We start from the raw sequence: 21,075 nt of genomic DNA, 5'->3' as shown, positions 1-21,075 counted from the left end.
AAGGGCGCCCTCTAGGCTGCAGTACCAGTCTACCTGAGCACTCAGTCAGCTGATCTCAACAACCAATCACTATCCACCAAGCCCTATAAAGCCTTGGCCTTCGGGCTTGCTCCTCAATCTCACCAACCGGTTTCCGGGGTGAAGTCATTGCCCAAGCGCCTGCAATCTTGGATCCCAGTTCCTTCCTTGTATTGACCATCCATCTGTTTGATGCTCTGGAACTCAACCCTTGCCAGTTTTGGCCCACAGACTTTCCTCTGGCCCATTCAGACCGCCACCAGTGTGTTCTCCTAGTCCTAAAATCCAACCATCCGATGCCTGGCCATGGCTGGGGCCTGGCAGGGAGTAAGCAGCCAAACTCACCACTGGGGTCCTGCCAGGACTGCTGGGAAGAGGCTTCTTTGGTGGAGGCAGCTTGGTTTGTGCACCAAAGGTGGCTTTGGCGGGAACGGCGGGGGATTTGTTGATGGGCAGGGGCGGTGGCCGAGAAGGCTTGAGGTCTTTCTGAAGAGGCACAGCCGGTTTGGGGGCGGGCCGGAGGGGACGGACGACATTGACGGGCTGGGAGGCACTTTGATGAGGGTTCAGTATAGGTGGGAAAGCGCCCCTCCTTGCCTGAAGAGAGAACACACAATGCAGATGGGTGCATTCCCCCCACAAAACGAAAGAATTCATTTTTCCTCAGAGATTGCATGCACACCAGAAGGAAAACAATGGTTGAGTGCTTCTAGCGGAATGATATGTCTCTGAATCATATGTCAGAGACATATGGTTCCTTATCCCCAGTGCTCCGTTTCTCCTTTTTCACCTGAGAACTGATTCACATGAACACATTTTAACAGACCAACAGCTACACAAGTAAATCTTTTCGGTGGATTTTGGCATGGCCTCCAGACCACGCCTAGTTCTGGGTCAACCCACCTTTAGAGGATTTTCCCTAGGTAACAGCAAGCTACAATTTAGACCCGTCAAAGAATTCACAGGACCGGTCACAGGCACACAAGGTCATCATGTGAAAAATGGCCGTGTGAAGTGGTGCTTCTTTTACCCTGAATAACGAAGCACTTTTACCTTTTAAGCCTTTGCAATACTGCAAACAGAAGAAGGTTTTTCCCCTGCATCAGAGACTGTCTGAAGCAAGACTGTCTGACTGGCTGCAGTCAGGGGCTATTGGGGTTGGGGATGATGGGGGTTGTAGGCCAACAATGTCTTGGAACCGAGCTTGGACACCCCTGTCCTATGATGATAATGCTTTTCAAACTCACCCTAATCTCTCATTTGTCCACATGCTTAAGAGGCTAATGTGGTGGTGTAGTGGTTAGAGTGCTGGACTAGGACCAGGGAGACCCGAGTTCAAATCCTCATTCAGCCATGATACTTGCTGGGTGACTCTGGGCCAGTCACTTCTCTCTCAGCCTAACCTACTTCACAGGGTTGTTGTGAAGAGAAACTTAAGTATGTAGTACACTGCTCTGGGCTCCTTGGAGGAAGAGCGGGATATAACATGTTAAAAAAAAGAGCGGGATATAAAATTAATAATAATAATAATAATAATAATAATAATAATAATAATAATAATAATAATAATAGGGAGCTGAGGGGAAGAGAAACCCTCATTAATTAGGGACTCTCCCCCTCCCTCTGGTGCATCAGGTTGGATGGATTTCAAAATTATTATTATTATTCAACATCATATAGTTATTTACGATCAAAGATCAAATATTTAAACTGTTACAAAACCAACACTCACATAAATAACTCAAATGAAAAACAGCCAATTAACACAGATATAAAGCTTCGGCAACCCTAACCTTATCGAAACCCTAATCTTAACTGAGAAGTAAATTGCTTTGACCAATTGTTAATTGTTGCTGGCTTCTCACTGCTGCCACACAAAAATTCGAGCCATTTAAGGGTATTTGCCTGGCCTTCTTATCTGAAAGGAGGAACCAACTGTAACATTCATCATCTCCACCCGGGAGACTTGCAAATTTGTGCCCCAAGAACAGGTCCCAAGGCTGCGGTATGAAGGCGCCTGTTCCCGGAAGCTCACTGCTGCTAAGCAGGTCTGGTCAGTGCCTGGAGAAGAGACCAGCTGGGGGGCTTGGCGTAGCTTGCCTTCAGCTCCAGGGAGGAAATCCAAAGACGGACTGAATAACCTAATCAAGTACGAGGGTTTGCTGATTCACAGGGGACCTCCTGCACCTTGCCTTGACTTCAGGCTGGCTGCAATGGCAGCCTGGACAAAGCAGGGAGTGTTGATTGCAGGTAACAGCTCCCCATCTACATAGAATAGAGCTGTTCGGGGATTATGAGGGAGGCAGCCAGAGGGAGGAGCAGGATTTTGCCTCCTGGCTGGGGCCTCACTACACAGGGGCATCTAGCGTAATTTCTGAAAGAGCCGGCATGCTTACAAAGTGCAGATGTGATTAAGAAACTGCCACTTCTTGTCTGCATGCAGGTATGTCCTGCCAGAAGTGATGCTGAAAGTGGAGACAGGGGACAAGGCCAGTGGCCACCATCTGCCCCCCCCACCGGAATCATCCCTGTGTCTGTGCAGCCCTAGGCCTAGTTCACACAATCACTGGAATCTAGGTTTAATGCGGGTTACCAACATTAGCGAGATTGTGTGAACTGAGGTGGTTTATGGCCTGAGATGAATCTGAGATTTGCTCCTTGGCGTGGGTTCACACAATTGCACTAATGTCGGTAACCAACATTAAACCTAGATGCAAACGATTGTGTGAATGAGTGAGGCCCCAGTGTTTCCGAACACACAACAATGGGAATTGCTAGGTCAGGACTCAGCAGGATGGAAGAGAAGAAGAGGAAAGCCTGAGAAGAGAGGCTGACAACCAATCCTCAGTTTGCTGTGAGGCTGGGTTTGCATGCGTCAGGATATAAGGCGTCTTACTTACTTGGCCAGAAGTGCTGCCCACGGCTTTGCTGGAAGGGGAAATGTCCTGCAATGTGAAGGCAGAATTCGAGTGCCCCTGATTTGCCTTCTGATGGGCAGTTCCACTCCTGCCAGGGAACACACAGGGAAGAGCACAGACAGTGGAAGTCAGAGGCTTGCAAATACAGATGCTACCTAGTGCTACCACTGCACATATAGTGCTTTTCAACCAAAGTCCTCAAAGCAGTTTACGCAGAAAAATAAATAATAAATGTGAAGGCTCCCTGTCCACAAAGGCCTCACAGTCTAAAAAGAAACATAAGGTACACAAGAACCTAAGAACAGCCCTGCTGGATCAGGCCCAAGGCCCATCTAGTTCAGCATCCTGTTTCGCACAGTGGCCCACCAGGTGCTTCTGTGGTCCTCCAATTAGTAGCTGTCGATAGACCTCTCCTCCATGAAGTTATCCAAACCCCTCTTCAAGCCATCCAGGTTGTTGGCTGTCACCACATCTTGTGGCAGAGAATTCCACAAGTCGATTATGTGTTGTGTAAAAAAGTACTTCTGTTGGTTGGTCCTAGATTTCCTGGTAATCCATTTCATGAGATGGCCCCTGGTCCTAGTGTTATGCGAGAGGGAGAAGAATTGCTCTCTTTCCACTTTCTCCACACCATGCATGGTTTTATAGACCTCTATCATGTCTCCCTGCAGTCATCTTTTTTTCTAAACTAAAAAACCCCAGGTGTTGTAGCCTTGCCTCATAAGGAAGGTGCTCCAAGCCCCTGATCATCTTGGTTGCCCTCTTCTGCACCTTCTCCAGTTCTACAATGTCCTTCTTTAGATGTGGTGACCAGAATTGTATGCAGTCCTCCAGGTGTGGCTGCACCATCGTTTTGTATAAATGTCCTAAAGGTAGACTCCAGTAAGAGCCGTTGGAGGTGAACTAGTGAACCTCTGACTTGAAAAATAGTGGGGGTTGGAGGAGGCAGCTGTTGGACAAGAGAATTTAATAATATTAAATATTAATACTTGTTTTAATATTTAAATGTGATTGTTATGGAATTTGATTGGATTAACATTTGTAAACTGCCTTGGGTTTTACGAAAGGAGGTATATAAATGGAATAAATAAAGAAAAGCCAGAGCCACACTTCTAGAGCTTTGAGGGTGTGTTTGCCCCCAAGTGCCTATATTAGTATAAAACAACTGTCATGGCTTACCCCACTGAATTCGGGTAAATATCACATATAAAGAGTGCCGAGGACTCCATTGGAAAGCTCTTGCTCTCCCGCACAAAACTACTCATGTGTGGGGGAGGACAAAAGCGGCCCTAAAAATGTAATTATATTTTACGTAAGCCACAGCGGGGAAGTAACTTGCCTAGGGAAAAAGAGGTTGCCGGTTCGAATCCCCGCTGGTACATTTCCCAGACTATGGGAGACAATTATATCAGGCAGAGGCAATATGGGAAGATGCTGAAAGGCATCATCTCATACTGCAGGGATCCTCAACGTTGGGCCCCCAGATGTTAGTGGACTTCAACTCCCATAATCCCAAGCCCCAGTGGCCTTTGGTTGGGGATTATGGGAGTTGAAGTCCAATAACATCTGGGGACCCAACATTGAGGATCCCTGTCATACTGCACGGGAGGAGGCAATGGTCAACCCCTCCTGTATTCTACTGAAGACAACCACAGGCCTCTGTGATTGTCAGGAGTCGACACCGACTCAACAGGACAACTTTACTTTACTTTACCTTGGGGATGCTTCCAGGTCAAAAGGAGGGACAGAAAAGAAATGGACAGTTCCCAAGGGTCCCTGTGGAGAGGGACCTCAACCCCTGCCTGTAGGTTTCCAGAGGCATCTGGTGCACCCCACACTAGACGTACCGCAGGCTCCAGGCCACCATGATCACTCCCAGGACCTCAAGAACAGAGGTGACAAGTCCCAGGCAAAGCTCATAGGAACACAGGAAGCTGCCTTCTACAGAGTCAGGCCATTGGTCCATCCGGCCCAGTGTTGTCTACACTGACTGGCAGCAGGTCTCGAAGGTTTCAGGCAGGGCTCTCTCCCAGCCCTATCTGGAGATGCAGCCAGGGATGGAACCTGGGGCCTTCTACCTGCAAAGCAGATGCTCTACCACTACCAGATGCTCTACCAGACAATGCTCCCGTGTAGTCAGCCATCCAAATACAAATCAGGGCAGACCCTGCTTGGCAAAAGGGACAAGTCATGCTCGCTACTGTAAGACTAGCCCTCCTCCAGACCAGAGGAGCTCAGACTAGACAGCACAGTGCCTGCTTAACAGCATGAGGCACCCCCATTTCAGGGTCCTACTTGGGAGCAAGACTCCTTAAGTATGGGCAGGATCAGGGCTGCACAAGTGCACCACGTTGGGGGAGGCAGTCAGGGTGGGTTTCCAGCACATCTATAAAGACACTGGGGGAAACTCCGTTGCTGCCTAGAAGCCACTAGTGCAACAGCCCCATAGCTCAACATTTTGTCATTTGTCCTAGGAAGGTCCTGTCTAGAGCCCCTGCTGCCTGCAACTCTTGGACTCGGACTCTTGAAAACCTCATTGGCCCTGCTGGACAGCTCCTTGGCTAGTCAGTACTCTGGCTCTCAGACTTTCCTGAGTCAGCAGAACTACCTCCCTGCCTATCATGGAAGACAAGGAACGGAACAATATAGATGTGCTGGGAAACCATGGCCAATTGCAGCACCTAGAACATGGGTTCCTGACCTTGAGTCCTCAAATATTGTTAGACTACAACTCCCATCATCCTCTGCCACAATGGCCTTTGATCAATTGCAGCACCTAGAACATGGGTTCCCAACTTTGGGTCTCCAGATGGCTGGGGATGATGGCAGTTATAGTCCAACAACATCTGGGGACCCAAGGTCAGGAACCACTGACCTTCTAGGGGGGAAAAGGATGGGAGAAGCACTCAGCAGTTGCCCCAGCCCTGTACGCCTGCTTACCTGTACGTCTTGTGGCTCTTCCTTAAGCTCTTCACCCACTTGTTGAGAAGTGAGCTCTCTCGCCTGTAGTAGAAATAGAGCCCCAGAGCGATCGCTGGCAAGATCAGCAGGAACACCAGCAGCAGAGTAATCAGGACGGCTTCATGATCTGTGGGGAGGAGGGAGGGTTGCCCGGAATGTCCAGAGAGGCTGGTGCAGCAAAAGTCCCCTTAGTCTGGGGACACACCACCCCCTCCCCCCGATGGGGAAGGGGGACCAGAACTCACTGTCATACTGCACAGGCCCACTGTCAATGCTGCCTCCCAGGCCCGGCTTTTCGCAGAACGGAGGAGCCCAGCGGGCATCGCAGTGGCAGTTCTGGTTGCTGTTGCAAACCTACAGAGTCAGAGATGGTTAGAAGTAAAGGTGGTGCCTGTGGGAGGAGAGACCCCATGACAAGCCTTCATGGGGGCAGGAGAACCGCTCCTGTCCAGTGTGGCTCCAGGACTGAAGAGCTTACAATATGATGTCTATTTTATTTTATGACATGCATAACCCAAGAGTTCTCTAAGCCAGGGGTTCCCAACCTGTGGTACTCCAGGTGTTGCTGGACTACAGCTCCCATCATCCCCATTACAATTTATTGTAGCTGGGGATGATGGGAGCTGTAGTCCAGCCACATCTGGAGTGCCACAGGTTGGGAACTCCTGCTCTAAGGAGCCCAGAGTGGTGTACATGGATATGTTTATCCTCACAACAACCCTATGAGGTAGGTTAGGCTGAGAGAGAAGTGACAGGCCCAGAATCACCCAGTATGTTCCATGGCTGAATAGGGATTTGAACTCGGGTCTCCCTGGAGCTAGTCCAGCTACATCATGCTGGCTCACTTTACACCAGTGGAGAGCAGTGGGTGGGAGGGAGATGATAGAGAACACGGGTCCAAAGAGATGCTTAGGCTCCCACAAGAGGCTTCTGTTCCCCAGAAATGTTTGCTCTTTTGTTTCCACTGCACACACACCCCCGCAATATGTAACCAACTGCTTTGCCAGGTCCTCTCTGGCTCAACAGCCATTTGCCACATTCTAGAAGTGTGGCTTCAAAAGACCCCTTTGGGCTCCCAAGGCTTCAGACCCTGAGCAAGGATCACGAGGGATGAGAGAGAGCAATTCCAGCAAACAGCAGCAACTTGTATGAAATAGGAAGCTGCTGCCTACTGAGTCAGACCCTTGGTCCATCTAGCTCAGTATTGCCTACCCTGGCCAGCAGCAGATCTCCGGTGTCCTTCTAGGGACATGCACAAAAAGGATTTTGCTTTTAAAAAAAAAAAAAACCTCAAAATGAAATGCAAAATGGCCAAAATGTTGCACCAAAACGTTTCTCATGTTTCGGCCATAAGGGACAATGGGGAAACTCAAAACATCCCATTGTTCCCCATGAGTAGCTCCCTGGGACACCAAAGAGAGTTGTGTGGTAGGGCACAATGGGTGCTCTCTACCACCCACCCCACAAAAGAAATGGGCAAGTGGCTGATTTTTAACAAATTTTTATACTTTCCCCCAAACCCCCATAGGATCGATCCTATGATCAAGGATGAAAGAAAACAACAAAATCAATCCTTCCTTCCTCCTCTCCCGATGTATCCTCTTCTTCAAGAGAGGCACACTATAAGGTCTCTCTCTCGCTGCCTCCCAGTCCCTTTAAATACATCTGGAATTTGGAATTCCCTCTTTTTGTGTTCCCTCCCCACTCCCCCCAGCCAATGGGGGCACAGCTGCGCATGATAATACTTGATTTGTATGACAACAATCCAAGCAAGGAGATTGTAAGCCAGTCAGAATCCAGTGCCAGAAAACCAAGCAGAAAGGGGGGAACAGAGTGCTCCAAAATGGCACTCAGAACGTCAAAACATTTCGAATCGCAACAGGGTGGTTCTGCTCCAAGCTTGAAACAGGCTGTTTATTTAAAGGGCATTTTGTTTCGGGCTCAAAACAACCCATTTCAAGTCGAAACGTTTCATGGTAGAAACAATCTGCACATCCCTAGGTCTTTCCTAGGCCAACCTACTGCCTCAAATTGAACTTGGGACCTTTATATTTATATTTATATACCATTCTTCATCCTAAGACCCCAGGTTAGTTCAAATCCCCATTCAAATCCCCATTCAGCCATGATACTAGCTGGGTGACTCTGGGCCAGTCACTTCTCTCTCAGCCTAGCCTACTTCACAGGGTTGTTGTGAAAGAGAAACTTAGGTATGTAGTACACCGCTCTGGACTCCTTGGAGGAAGAGTGGGATATAAATGTAACAACAACAACAACAAACCAGTCAATGACACCTGTCTGTGTAAATAAATAAATAAATAAATAAATAAACAAACAAACAATAAAACTCGATAAGACATAAACACCGGATAAAACAATAAAACTCAATTAAAAACATAAAAACTGAACAAAATGTAGCTAAAAATCAGCGGCTCTCACACTGAGCTCCAATCAATCCCCAAAGCTTAGCCCTTGTCGCCCTGCTTGCAATGAATTTGAACCCAGGCCTTCTAGCATCCCACCTGGAAGCTTCATCCAAACCAAGCTGCCCCACCCCTGCCTGCTATTTCCTGAACCCCCTTTCCCCCCCGTGCCCATGCTGCCGCTGCCACCTCCTCCTCCTCCTCCTCCTCCAATTATATGGTGTTATTTGTCCCTGGCATAATAGTAGTAGTGGTTGCTGTTTATTTTATATTTTAAAAAGTCATGAGGGGCCCAATCCAGTTCAGGACTGTAGTGAGGGTGGAGTGGGTCATTAACCTTTTCACACCCCTCCGGCCAAAAGAGCAGCCATGGGGAGTAGTCTCAAGTCAGACCGAGGCAGCAACAGAGGGAAAGGGTGCAGGGGCGTAGCAAGGTTGGAGTGGGCCCAGAGACAAGATTTTTAAATGGGCCCCCCCTCACTGCTTTCCTCTCCTTCTCCTGGCCCGATGTCTCTGCTAACTATCCCAACTAGTTACAAGGTGTAAATAACAGCAGAATCAACTAATACAAAGATTTAAGTCTGATATTTCAAAATAGGTATGCTGCCTGGAAATACATTTCACTGAATACACACACGCACACTTCACAATATATAGTGATATACATTGAATACTATATATTTGTGCTACTTTTAATGCTTAGAACACACTAGAAACACTAGAGGTAAGAGTATTTATGCTGCTTAGCTAGATAGATGCTAAGATATCATGAGCTAGATGGATGGGGAGCTGGGATGATGTTCATGTGACTTGCCTCCGGGGGGGGCCTTGAGAGGCAGCGGGCCTCGAGACAAATGTCTCCCCTTGCTCAATAGTAGTTACGCCTCTGAAAGGGTGAAAGCCTCCCTCTTCTCCACCACAGTCCCTATCTGGATTCGCCCGCCCCACGGCCAATACTTAACAAAATCCAGGCACTCCACTGCCAGGGTCAGTGTAACCCATGGTTTGGCCCTCAATAAACCACTGGCAAGTGGTTTTTCTGACAGGAGCAAGTGATGGGTCTTAGTCCACCTAGGGAGGCGGCAATTTGAGCTACGAGGCACAAACCTCACAGATTCCATTCTGGACCCCAGATGGTGAATTGCAGCACTGAGGACCCACAACTGCAGGCTTCCTGCAAAGAAGCCGACGTGGTTGGCCTGGGTGAGCTCAACAGTCTGCATCCATTCGAGAGATGCTTGCCTTGAATTGCACAAAAGCAGGGCTGTGTGTGTGTATTGTGAGGTGAATCACAAAATACTGGCTTGCCCCATGCCCGTGGTGGCGGTCAGCCCCCATTCAAAACTGACCCCTGCAAGCTCCGAAAGTGGCCAGGGAAGTGCCAGCAGCCAGCTCCTCTGCTCTCCTCGTGCTTCTTGCAAGCATTGCAAGGTGTGTGAGAAGAGACTCTTCTTTCAAAGTCCCAAAGAGCTGCCATCTTGCCACCCTACTGGCATCCCAAAAATCAGCCGCCTAAGGCAACTGCCTCACTTTGCCTCATGGAAGGGTCGCCCCGATCAATGGAGAAACGGGGGCACCTGTAAGTGAAATCAGCCTTTTCAATGCCACACATCTACCTGAGTCAGCATCTGAGCAAATTGGGGAACAGCTCCGGAAGCAACCTAAGATCTTCGCTGGTTACTCACCCCATGGCCATGGCATTTGGAGATGCACTTGTCCAGTTCATAAAGGGAAGCATCCAGGCATTGCTGATCTTTGCATACCTACAATCAGAACAGCCTTCAAGTCAGGTAGGCCTATAGCAACCCAACATTTTTCTCCCTCATTCCCCTGCAGAATATGGCTTGACCACGTTTTCTCTGCATCTGGCTCTCACCTTCAGGTGGGAAGAGACATTCCACACCTGCTGATGCCTCCAAACCATCTTCAAAGCCATCCCCACAAACAGCACATCACAAATATTCAACTTGGAGGTTACCAGGATAAGGAAGTTGCTCAAGTGTGTGTGAGGGGGTCTCCGCCCACACCCCTTAAGTACCAGAGGCCCAGTCCATCTTCTCCCGCTGGTTTCTGAGATTCCTCCAGTTGCTAATTCCATGTGTCCTCTTTGCAACAATAAAGACTAGCCCCTTGCTGTTTTTAATCTAATGCCTGCAGACACTCCCAAGTTACAGAACCTGATGCAAGATACTCATCTTATTACAGCAACTCCGAAATTGTCAGGCACTCAGGCCCAAGACTAGGCAGATATCTTGGAAGCAGGAAGATTTATAGGCAAATAGGCCACAGCAGTGTTCGAGCTGGGCTATCAGAGGGTTGGTAGCCTGGTGTTCAAAGAATGAGCCAGGTGCTCTCCCCTACCAAACAGTTGCCTGCCCTGAAGTGAGCAGAACTGAGAACCTTTATACTTGATGGTGGCACCTAACTGGCCCTCCAACCACCCTGGTCCATGGCCTGTGCATTGGCCCCTGCTCCCCCAGGGCCAGAGGCAGCTTGGAGAGTCATGAGCACCAACCCACAGCTCCAGCCCCTCCACCCCAAATCTTCCCCTTTTCAAAAGGCTGAGAGTTGGATAGAGCTCAGCTACCTGAAACAGGAGGAGAAGCAGTGTTTCCACTGCTGTGGAAGGTCATGTAGGGGCAGGAGAGCCCAGGGAGGGGGGCAGAGGAGCTGGGGGGAGGGGTGTCGTGTTCCCCCAAGGCGTGCGCATGTGCGTGTGTGCACACATTTATTTAACGACTGCTCAGTTAATTTTAGCTCCCACTCAAGCTGAACCAGGAAGGCCCCACTCTGAATGCACATGCGCACACACTGCCTTGATATGGCCGCCCAGAACAAGACTCATTCCATACAAAGATGCAAAATAAAATGAGAGCACTGGTGTGAGGCCTCTGCGACTGCTGCTGCCACCTCCACCAATCCACTGCCTGAGGCAGCCACTTCACCAGGCCTCACAGGTGGGCCAGCTCTGCCCTCCAATCCCATCTGCCTTCAGAGGCCGAGAGGATCATGCACTGTTCAGCGAGTCTTCCAGTTGGACCAGCTTACCAGCAGCCCCAGGGGTACAAGGGTCTGAGGAGGAGACCACACGCTGCTCGTTCCTTACTGGGTTATAAATGGACACCCTGGAAGATGCCCTTGGGTGCCTCTTCTCTGGAGCTAGCTCTGGAAGCGCACTCACCATCCCGTCTCCACACTTGGTGCCCGTCATCACCAGCCCGGGGTCCGACATGTCCCCCTCGTCATCCTTGGTTGCGTAGACCAACGTGCCCCGGCACTTCACCTCCCGCCCACCAAACCGGATCGTGGTGTCCATGGAGAAGGTGTCGGGCCGCTTGGGCTTCCTGGCTGAGCTCTGGCACTGGATCTTCCCACATTTGGCATCTCTGGAGGGAAGAAGCACATCTGAGTCGGAGGGAAGGAGGAAGAAGGGGCCAACTCCTTGCCCAAAAGACAGTCTCCTCCACAGGCCCACCACAAGCTGGACCTCAGCTAGAGAGTTGGGGCACTGCAGAGTTGAGTCAAGGGCCCAAGGGTGCTCCCAGGGGCCTCATCAAGGTGTGGCCCTGCCCCTGGGGATCCCCTCAGTCATCCAAACTCAGGGGCACTCCCATCCATGAACCCCATCTGGATTCTGTTTCTTGGTCACACTAGAGTGTGGCGCAATGTTGGGAACGGGCAACCATACAGGACGAAGCTCTCCAGAGCGTCTCTTCTTCGTCCTCGTTCCATCAAGAAGCCCAGAGGCGACACAGGACAAGCTTCCACCTCGGTGCCCCTCAGCACTCACTTCAAGGCACACTTCACGTAGTTGCCGTGGGCGTCTTTGCCACAGTTCCCGTACATGTCGCCGGCCCTGTTGACATCCTGGAAACAAGCATCGGGAGCTGGCAAGGCACCTGCAGAGCAAAAACAACCCAGCAAAAACAGAACAGAAAGAAAATTCGTCTCCCAGGAATCCTTTTCTGCACTTAAAATGAGTTTCCATTATTACACACACACACACACACACACACACACACACACACACACCCTAACATGGGCAGCATGGCCAAGGATCAGGGCCCAGGATTTATTTGTTTGTTTGTTTAAAATATTTATACCCCGCCCCTCCAGTACACTACTGCTCATGGCGACTCACAACAATAAAATAGATACAATAAACAATAAAAGTAATACAATCAACCAAATTAAGTAAACAAGTTAAAAGTCAGGTTAAAAACCACAATCAGTATTAAGTTTCAAATTAGAAGTTATTTTAAAAGCTAAAACTTGAGAATCATAAAAACTAAAAACTAAAGAACCTACCAGATATAACCAAAGATGGAGCATTATAAAGCCTATTTTAAAAGGTGTGTTTTAAGCTGTTTTTCACAAACACTGAGGGAGAGAGCATGGCGAAGCTCTTCAGGGAGGGCGTTCCCAAGCCGAGGGGCTACAACCAAAAAGGCCCTGTCTCTAGTCCCTGCCAACCGGATCTCTGTTAGTGGCGGGGCCATGAGGAGTGCCTGAGATGATGAGCAGAAGGCCCTGGCGGGTTCATATGGGCAAATGCGGTCTAACAGGATTAAGAGAAATGTGGGCCTTGTGATCCTCAAGGGCTAGGAGAAGGATTCTCAAACTTGGGCCCCCAGATGTTGTGGGATTACAACTACCATCATCTGGGGAGGACCCAAGTCTGAGGACTCCTGGGTTAGGGTGATCTGGGCCTCTGGCCACTGTGGCTTGGGATGATGGGAGTTGTAGTCCAGCAACATCTGGGGAGGACCCAATCTGAGGACTCCTGGGTCATGGAGCCTGTTTAGTCCCCATCCTACAGATGAGATCCCTTCCTCTCTCCCAGATGTGAACATCTGTAATTCACACCTGGATCTCCAGATGCTCTTGGACTACAACTCCCATCAACCCCAGCCACAACAGCCTGGCAGAGAGGTGAAGGGAGCTTTAATCCAACAACTAGAGACACAAGCCTGGGAAGACAGAGCATTCCAGTTGAGGACCCTGCTGTGGGGGTAATTAAATCTGCCCTCCTCCCTTGACATTGGACGGCACACGATTCAGCCCAGAGGGAGGGTTTGTGAGGTTTTCGCGACAAATATTCGGAAGCTGATGGGGTCACTTTGCCCTTGCTGCAGTACCAAAGCTGTCCAGAAGGTGGCTCTTATTCCCTAATCACCAATAAAAGAGCATTGTGTCGTCAGGTGGAGAAAGGAAAAGAAACAGCCCTAGGGGTGGAATGTTGAAGATGTGGGGCTGGGAAGTGAGGGCTCACCTGGTCCCCACAGGTGGATGCATTGCTGCTGGTGGGTCATGCACATCCCATTGTGGCAATAGGCTTCCCCATAGGAACACGGTGAGCCATCCAGCAAGTACACATTGGCGGGGCAGTAGGGAGAAGCCCCCGTGCAGTGTTCGGGGAGGTCGCAGGTCCCGGCTGGTTCTCGGCACATGGCCCCGGCTGTCTTTAGCTGTGGATGTCACGGGGAAGAAAAAGGAGGAGAGGCATTTCCATCTGGACAAGGAGGATGAGCAGCCTCAAGAAACTGACCCCTAAGGTCTGTTTTTTAAGGAAGGTAAGCTTATGAGATCAGCCAGCATTCCGGGTATGTCTCCCCCCCCCCACCATCAACTTTGCAATGCCTGGACCAATATGAACCCAATGTGCTACAGCTGTAGGGATGCACAGGGACAGCTCAAGGGTGCAGTTTGTAAAGCTGTCACCCACCCTGATTCAAGATGGCAGATGCATGAACGTTTGGCACAAGTGGGCTAACTTGTGAACAGTCTTGTGACTTGAGACTTGATCTGAAGCAAGTTTCCGACAGCTGTAGGGACCAGTGTTCCCTCTAAGGCATGCACGTGTGCATGCACTCACATATTTTTGGATGTCCGCTCCGTTAATTTTAGATCCCGCTCAGGTTGAATCACGAAGGCCCCACTCTGAATGCACATGGTGCGCACACACACTGCCTTGATACTGCCACCCAGAACAAAACTCATTTCCGCACAGAGATGAAAAAAATTAGAGAGAACACTGGTAGGGACACATAGGGATCCCTCAACAAGTAGTTTGTGAAGCTGTCATCCACCCCAATTCAAGATGGCAGACATGTGACTCTTGAAGGCTGAAGCGGGCTAACTTGTGAGGCTGCTAATCATCCATTACGATTATAGTGAAAGGAAAGTAGGCAGATTAGTTCTTACCGGAAAAAGTTGTTTAAATAATTCAGAGCAACTTGTCCTGCAGGGGCAAGTGGGTCCTTGTGACTACACAGTCACAGCAGCCACGTGGACCCATTCAAAGAGACCTAGATTTGGCATCCCTAGCGGACGTACACCCCGAGACTAGCCACCCTATGCAAAGTGTGGGGCATGAGCAGTGCTGTCGTGCTGCAGGGATGGGCAGGGAGACAGTCCCGGGACTTTCCCCACTCCAGGGTCTCAGCAGGGAGGCAATGCCCTTGGTGTTCTATAGGGAAATGATCTGCTGCTCTTGCCATCCCGACAGTAACTGAATCTCAGACTACAACGGATTGTATTGCCAGGCTGTGTCTTAGGAACAACGCAGGAAGCTGCCTCGTACGGAGTCCGGCCCTTGGTCCACCTAGTCACTATGGTCCAATGGTGGTGGCTCTCCAACGTTGCAGGCAGGAGTCTTTCCTAGAGTATTAGGAGGACATCCTAAAATGAATGATCGGGAATGCCCACTGAAATGCACAGGTTCCTTCCCAATGGCCATGGCATGCACTGAATTTCCAAATGGCCAATGGCCATTCAGGAATTCCATGCATTCCTATGGTCATTCGGAAGGAACCCCCGTGCATTTCAGTAGGCATTCCCGATCATCTGTTTTAGTACACTCCCTAGAGTCCACAGGATCCTTTCCTTCGAACAGAAACCCCAAAACTGCATATACAGTCTCTTAAGGGGAGAGGTGACCATTCGGTTTGGCATGGCCATGGGGTGTGGCTGCCATGGTGGTTGGGGCTATGGGGGCTGTCATGGACATGGCTGCACTTTTGAATTTGCAACTACATCCCTGAACGGGGTCCTGAACAAGGGGCTCCAGCAGCAAGACGCAGCGTCCTACCCACCAGCATGGCAACATGCTGAAAGTGGCCGTCCTGCCTTCTGCTCTGCTGCAGCGCCACCCTGTGGTGGAGGCCTTGCAACTACCGGTTCAACCAGGGGGCAGCGATGAAGCTACCAACCCAAGAGGATCAGGCGGCTCAGATGCTTTTCTCTATATATAATTCATTCCTCTTCAAAGATCTGGACTGGATCTTTTTTCTTTTGGGACCCCCATAGGTAGGGGAACTGGCCAAAAGGGAGGGCATTGAAAGGTTGCACTGGAGGATTTTCATCTGTTTAAGCCACTCTTTATGCATTGAAGTTGTGTGGAAATACAGGAGTTCCCAACCTTGGGTATCCAGATGTTGCTGGACTACAACTCCCATCAACCCCAAGGCCACTGTGACTGGGGGTGATGGGAGTTGTAGTCCAACAGGTCCCAGGGACCCAAGGTCGGCAACTCCAGAGCGAAGGGACACATCAAAAGCCAAAGGGCTTGATCTTGATGCTCTCTGCAAAACCTGGGCTACAACATTTGCCTGAGAGGCACTGGACTACCTTGCAGTTCTTGCAACATTCCCCATGGGCGCACTCAGCTCCAGCACTCAGGGTGCAGTTATGCGGGTTGCAGCAAGGATTTGTGCACTCCTGGAGAGAGAGAGAGAGAGAGAGAGGAGGAAACCGTGGTTAGAGCGCTGGACTTTGACCGGGGAGACCTGAGCTCAAGTCCCCATTCGGCCAGGAAACTCACACTGGGTGACTCTGAGCCAGTCACTTCTCTCTCAGCCAAACCTACCTCACAGGGTTGTTGTGGGGATAAACATAACCATGCACACTGCTCGGGGCTCCTTGGAGGAGCAGCAGCCGGACAGATGACCCCTTTCCCCAAATGGGGGAAGTTTCGCCGGCAAGCCCAACCCCACCAGCCCAGAATCCCTGTGATGGCCCGACTTTGATGTCGGAATGCGCCAGGAAGCCGGCAAACAGACAGAGTGTGGCTGGGTGGGGCTGGCCCAACGCACGGCTTCCTGGCTGCAACAAGCTGGGTGGGCTCCTCCCCACCCCGGAGGAGAGACGCCTGCCTCCAGGAGGGCAGGGAGGGGCGGGGCTGCAGTGTGAGCGAGCAGGAAGAGGGGCAGGTGGGGCACCAGGCGGGCTGAGGACTGGGGGAACAGGGCGGGGGCAGGAGCGGAAGGAGGCAGGGTCCGAGGGGATGCCGGAACGACTCAGGGAGGCCCTTGCCTGGGATGAGGAAGGCTGGTGGAGACCCGTGGGGCACTGGTCTGGGTCTCCCCGTGAGGAGCCAGCCCTCTCTTCTCCCTGGCTGGTGGAGGAGCGAGAGGGTGCATGAACCCCCTCCCCACCCTTCTGAGGCATTCGGGCCCCAAGCCCTGACTAAGGGCTGGGGGATATACACACACACATATTCACACACACACATATCCATATATATATCCATACACACACACACACACACACACACACAACACATACAGGTGAAACTCGGAAAATTAGAATATCGTGCAAAAGTCCATTAATTTCAGTAATGCTAATTAAAAGGTGAAACTGATATATGAGACAGACGCATTACATGCAAAGCGAGATAAGTCAAGCCTTAATTTGTTATAATTGTGATGATCATGGCGTACAGCTCATGAAAACCCCAAATCCACAATCTCAGAAAATTAGAATATTACATGGAACCAAGAAGACAAGGATTGAAGAATAGAACAATATCAGACCTCTGAAAAGTATACAGTGTACTGTGCTTGATTGGGCAGCAAACCCGCCTGACCTGACCCCATAGAGAATCTATGGGGCATTGCCAAGAGAAGGATGAGAGACATGAGACCAAACAACGCAGAACTGCTGAAGGCCGCTAATGAAGCATCCTGGTCTTCCATAATACCTCATCAGTGCCACAGGCTGATAGCATCCATGCCACGCCGCACTGAGGCAGTAATTGCTGCAAAAGGGGCCCAAACCAAGTACTGAATACATATGCATGCTTATACTTTTCAGAGGTCCGATATTGTTCTATTCTTCAATCCTTGTCTTCTTGGTTCCATGTAATATTCTAATTTTCTGAGATTGTGGATTTGGGGTTTTCATGAGCTGTACGCCATGATCATCACAATTATAACAAATTAAGGCTTGACTTATCTCGCTTTGCATGTAATGCGTCTGTCTCATATATCAGTTTCACTTTTTAATTTGCATTACTGAAATTAATGGACTTTTGCACGATATTCTAATTTTCCGAGTTTCACCTGTACACACACACACACAATTATATATAGATATTATATATAAAATATAATATATATTATTTTATATATGTATTTTATTTTATATACAATATCTAGATATAATGTTATATGTATTGTATACATGATATACCAAAAAGTGTGAATGATGTTCTTTGGCTGGAGCTTTTGTGACTGGCTCTGCCTTTTGGCCATCAGGCCCCCTCTTTCCTCTTCCAGCCAGTTGGCTCCCACCCACCCACCCACCCACCACGCCCTCTGCCAGGCCCCGCCCCTCCACCCCCAGGCCCCGCCCTCCACCTCACAGCTGCCCTCCTTCTGGGAACCTACCTCCGCCTCCCCACAGTCGCACTCTTCCCCATCCTCCAGGAACCCGTTGCCGCATTTCTTGCCCACCACCAGGTCCTTGGTGTTGGGCATGTTGAAGAGGCACATGCCGCCCCCCTTGTGGAAGTAGCTCTCCAGTTGCCTCCGGCTGCAGGAGCTGAACACTTTGGGGAAGGGGTGGCTGGGGGAGGACCGAGAGGGAGGGGAAGCCCCAGAGAGACGGCCGTTAGAGCTGGGTTCAGACTCACAGCTGGGTTCAACTGGCTGTATACAAATCGACTTTCATTTCTCTGTTTTGATCAATGCCCAGCTTCTGCACTCTGGGCTTGTATTTTATATTTGCCTGTGTGATGGGTGAGCAAATATAAAATACAAACCCAGAGTGCAGAAGCTGGGCATTGATCAAAACAGAGAAATAAATGTCGATTTGTATACAGCCTAAGCAATTAGATCTGCCCCTTGAAGCCCTACTTAATTTTAAGCAAACCATAGTAAAAAGTCTGTGCGTGTAAGGAAAAGGTGCAGGGAGGCAGGGAGATGTTTTCAACTTGAAATCTGATATCTGTAAAAATGGTTAGTCAGTGGAACAGTCTGCCCCATGCACCGGTGGGCTTTCCCTCACTGGAGGGTTTCAAATGATGGTCGGTTGGCCATCTAACAGGAATGCCTTGGCACAGGGGTCCCCATAAAATTTCAGAGTTGGAAGTCTCCTAGTCCAGGAGTTCCCAACCTGTGGTGCTCCTGCTCCTCAATACCCCATGGGGCAGGCAAGCTCCAAATTGTTCCTCAAGGGCTGAAGGATCTTGGTTGGGGCTGGAGAGGTTCCTACAGGGACCAGACCTTCCTCTTCCCCACAGGAGACCTCACCATCAGGGCACGGCCGGGTCCTGACTCCCTGGAATGTGAACGATCTCCCCAACACTTTCCTTTCCCCCTCCCTCCTCAACCATGGCTGTTTTGTGCGCAACTGATCCCGCGGCTGATGTCAGCAGCACAGACTCTTTCCCCCTCCATATCTTCCTCTTTTGCCCTCCTTTTCGGCTCACTTTGGACTCTGCCCTCGCTTGGTCGGCCTCCCTTTCCTGGTGCCTCCCTTTCCACAGCTTCTCCTTGCTACCGTACAGCTCTCTCCATCCCAGCTTCCTGGCAGCCTCGGGGAAGCTGGCTTCAATTTACGGGCGGCCGCTGTTTCCCCAGAGGGCTCTGTGTTACGCGGCCGAGAAAGAAGCGGTGTGGTGGGGTGGGGGGGAGCCGAATTCTCACCCTCCAAACCGGGAGAACAAGTAGGGGGCGAAGGGACTGCTTGAGGAACCGGTTTGAAGGCAGAGGGGCCCCACGCCTGCATCCCCGTCCTCCTCGGGGAGTTCCTTTCTCAGCCGAAATTTCGGGAAGCCTGCTTCCCTTAGAAGGAGAGGGGACTCTGCGAAGACCTCAAGGTCAGAGAAGGGTGTAGCCTTCGGTTACATCACACAAGTGGAGGATTTGCTATGGGCCATGGACTTCAGCTTCCACTTTTTAAAAACCCAGTAACCAAGTCCTCAAGTTTCCTGAAAGCATATGAGCAATGGAGTGTGGCCCCTTGGGGGCCAAACTGTGTGGAGGAACCTCTGTTCCTTCGAAACGGCTTTCTAAAGTAACCAGCTAACTGTAACCTTCTAGGAAAGTCGTGGACCAACACTGCTATAGAGATCCCAGCCCATCCTGTTTCTCTTTGGGAGCTGTCGCTCAGCATCATCTGGGGAGACCAGAGGAGGAGTTCAATGAGACCCCGCAAGTTCAATGGTCTCCACTCACAGGGCTGGGGAAGGGCTTCCTTGCGTGGAGACACTGGAGAGCCACGGCCAGCCAGACTAGAAAACGCAACGCTTGGACCGTCAGCTCCATCGGCTCAGGCAATGGGAGCGGCTTGTTTGCCACATCTACACCTGCTGCTCTCCGCTGCTGCTTCTGTGCTCACAGTGAACTCTCGGGCCTTTGGGGGCCCAGCCAGGCTCCGGGCTTACCCTGTGGCCGCAGCCATGACGCAGCCTCCCTGGGACGCACTGGCCTCCACACAGCAGCCCTCAGCGTCGTGATTCATTCCAAAGTTATGGCCAATCTCATGGGCCATGGTGGCAGCAGCACCAACGGGCAGCTCCGAATGGTCCTGGAACAGCATTTGGGGAAGGAAGCAAAAAAAATAAAATAAAAGGAAAGGAAAGCCCTCATCAGGCTAGGAACAGAGGAAGCGATCTTGCACCGAGTGAGACCACTGGTCCACCTAGCTCAGCAGGGTCTACCCAGACGGGCAGCGGCTCTCCAGAGTTACAGGCAGGAGTCTCTCCCAGCCCTTTCTGGAGATGCTGCCAGGGAGAGAACCTGGGACCTGCTACTGGACTACAACTCCCATCATCCTCAGCCACAATAAATTGTAGCTGGGGGTGATGGGAGTTGTAGTTTATCAACATCTGGAGTGCCACTGGTGGAGAACAGCTGCCCTAAGGGGAAATACCTTACAGTGCTCACTTGTAGTCTCATCCAAATGCAAACCAAGGCAGTCCCTGCTTAGCAAAGGGTCATGCTCACTCCCACATGGCCAGTTCTTCTCCCTCTGAGAGGTTAAGGCAAGAGTTGGGGGCTGGCCTCAGAAAATGCCTGGACCCTGTTTCTGGGAATGTGTCTGGGCCAGCTGTCCACTCCAGAATCTATCATTTCAGATAAACAAGCAAAGCCACAGTGTTTGGAAGCGGAAACCAAAGGCCAGCATGGATTTCTGAGGCGCCACGGCTTTTCCTGTGCATTTCAGTTTTGAGATGGGACCCCAGGATACAGAGATGTGTGGAGAATCGAATCAAACCCCGCATGGCTTGGACAGGCTTGCAGGGGTGCTTGTGGAATCCAGCGTTACCAGATTCTGCCCCAGATGTCCAGGTTCCAGAGTTTTCCAGGTGCAGACATAGAGAAATTGTGGCTAGAATTTAATTTTTGTCTGGAATTCAGTTCTAGAGCTGCAGCCAGTTTGACCTTTTTTCCCAACAGACATTTACCGGGTGCTGTTTTTTGAACATGAGATCTTATTGCTGCAGCTTTACATTCGATTATGGGTCCCTG

The 21,075-nt window shown here is 50.4% G+C and overlaps 1 protein-coding gene across 5 annotated transcripts in view; it reads right to left on the bottom strand.

Moving 5' to 3' along the window:
- ADAM33 (ADAM metallopeptidase domain 33) overlaps positions 1 to 21,075 on the bottom strand; it is a 90,759-nt gene that overhangs the window by 7,649 nt on the left and 62,035 nt on the right. For 4 of the 5 annotated variants that reach the window (XM_053257791.1, XM_053257793.1, XM_053257792.1 and 1 more), the window contains 11 exons: positions 19,989 to 20,131; positions 17,989 to 18,166; positions 15,950 to 16,039; positions 13,593 to 13,788; positions 12,111 to 12,219; positions 11,502 to 11,706; positions 10,006 to 10,083; positions 6,143 to 6,251; positions 5,877 to 6,024; positions 2,919 to 3,024; positions 364 to 615 (listed from right to left, as the gene is read on the bottom strand). In XM_053257791.1, the coding sequence (XP_053113766.1) occupies positions 364 to 615; positions 2,919 to 3,024; positions 5,877 to 6,024; positions 6,143 to 6,251; positions 10,006 to 10,083; positions 11,502 to 11,706; positions 12,111 to 12,219; positions 13,593 to 13,788; positions 15,950 to 16,039; positions 17,989 to 18,166; positions 19,989 to 20,131 (1,614 nt within the window). Of the gene's footprint in view, positions 1 to 363; positions 616 to 2,918; positions 3,025 to 3,808; positions 3,886 to 5,876; positions 6,025 to 6,142; positions 6,252 to 10,005; positions 10,084 to 11,501; positions 11,707 to 12,110; positions 12,220 to 13,592; positions 13,789 to 15,949; positions 16,040 to 17,988; positions 18,167 to 19,988; positions 20,132 to 21,075 lie in introns of those variants that run through there. The other variant, XM_053257794.1, reaches the window with a different exon arrangement.

Source organism: Hemicordylus capensis, chromosome 5 (assembly GCF_027244095.1).
Source record: "Hemicordylus capensis ecotype Gifberg chromosome 5, rHemCap1.1.pri, whole genome shotgun sequence".
NCBI lineage: Eukaryota > Metazoa > Chordata > Lepidosauria > Squamata > Cordylidae > Hemicordylus > Hemicordylus capensis.
Note: the sequence above shows the minus strand (reverse complement) of the source record. Positions and strands in the feature narration are given on the sequence as shown.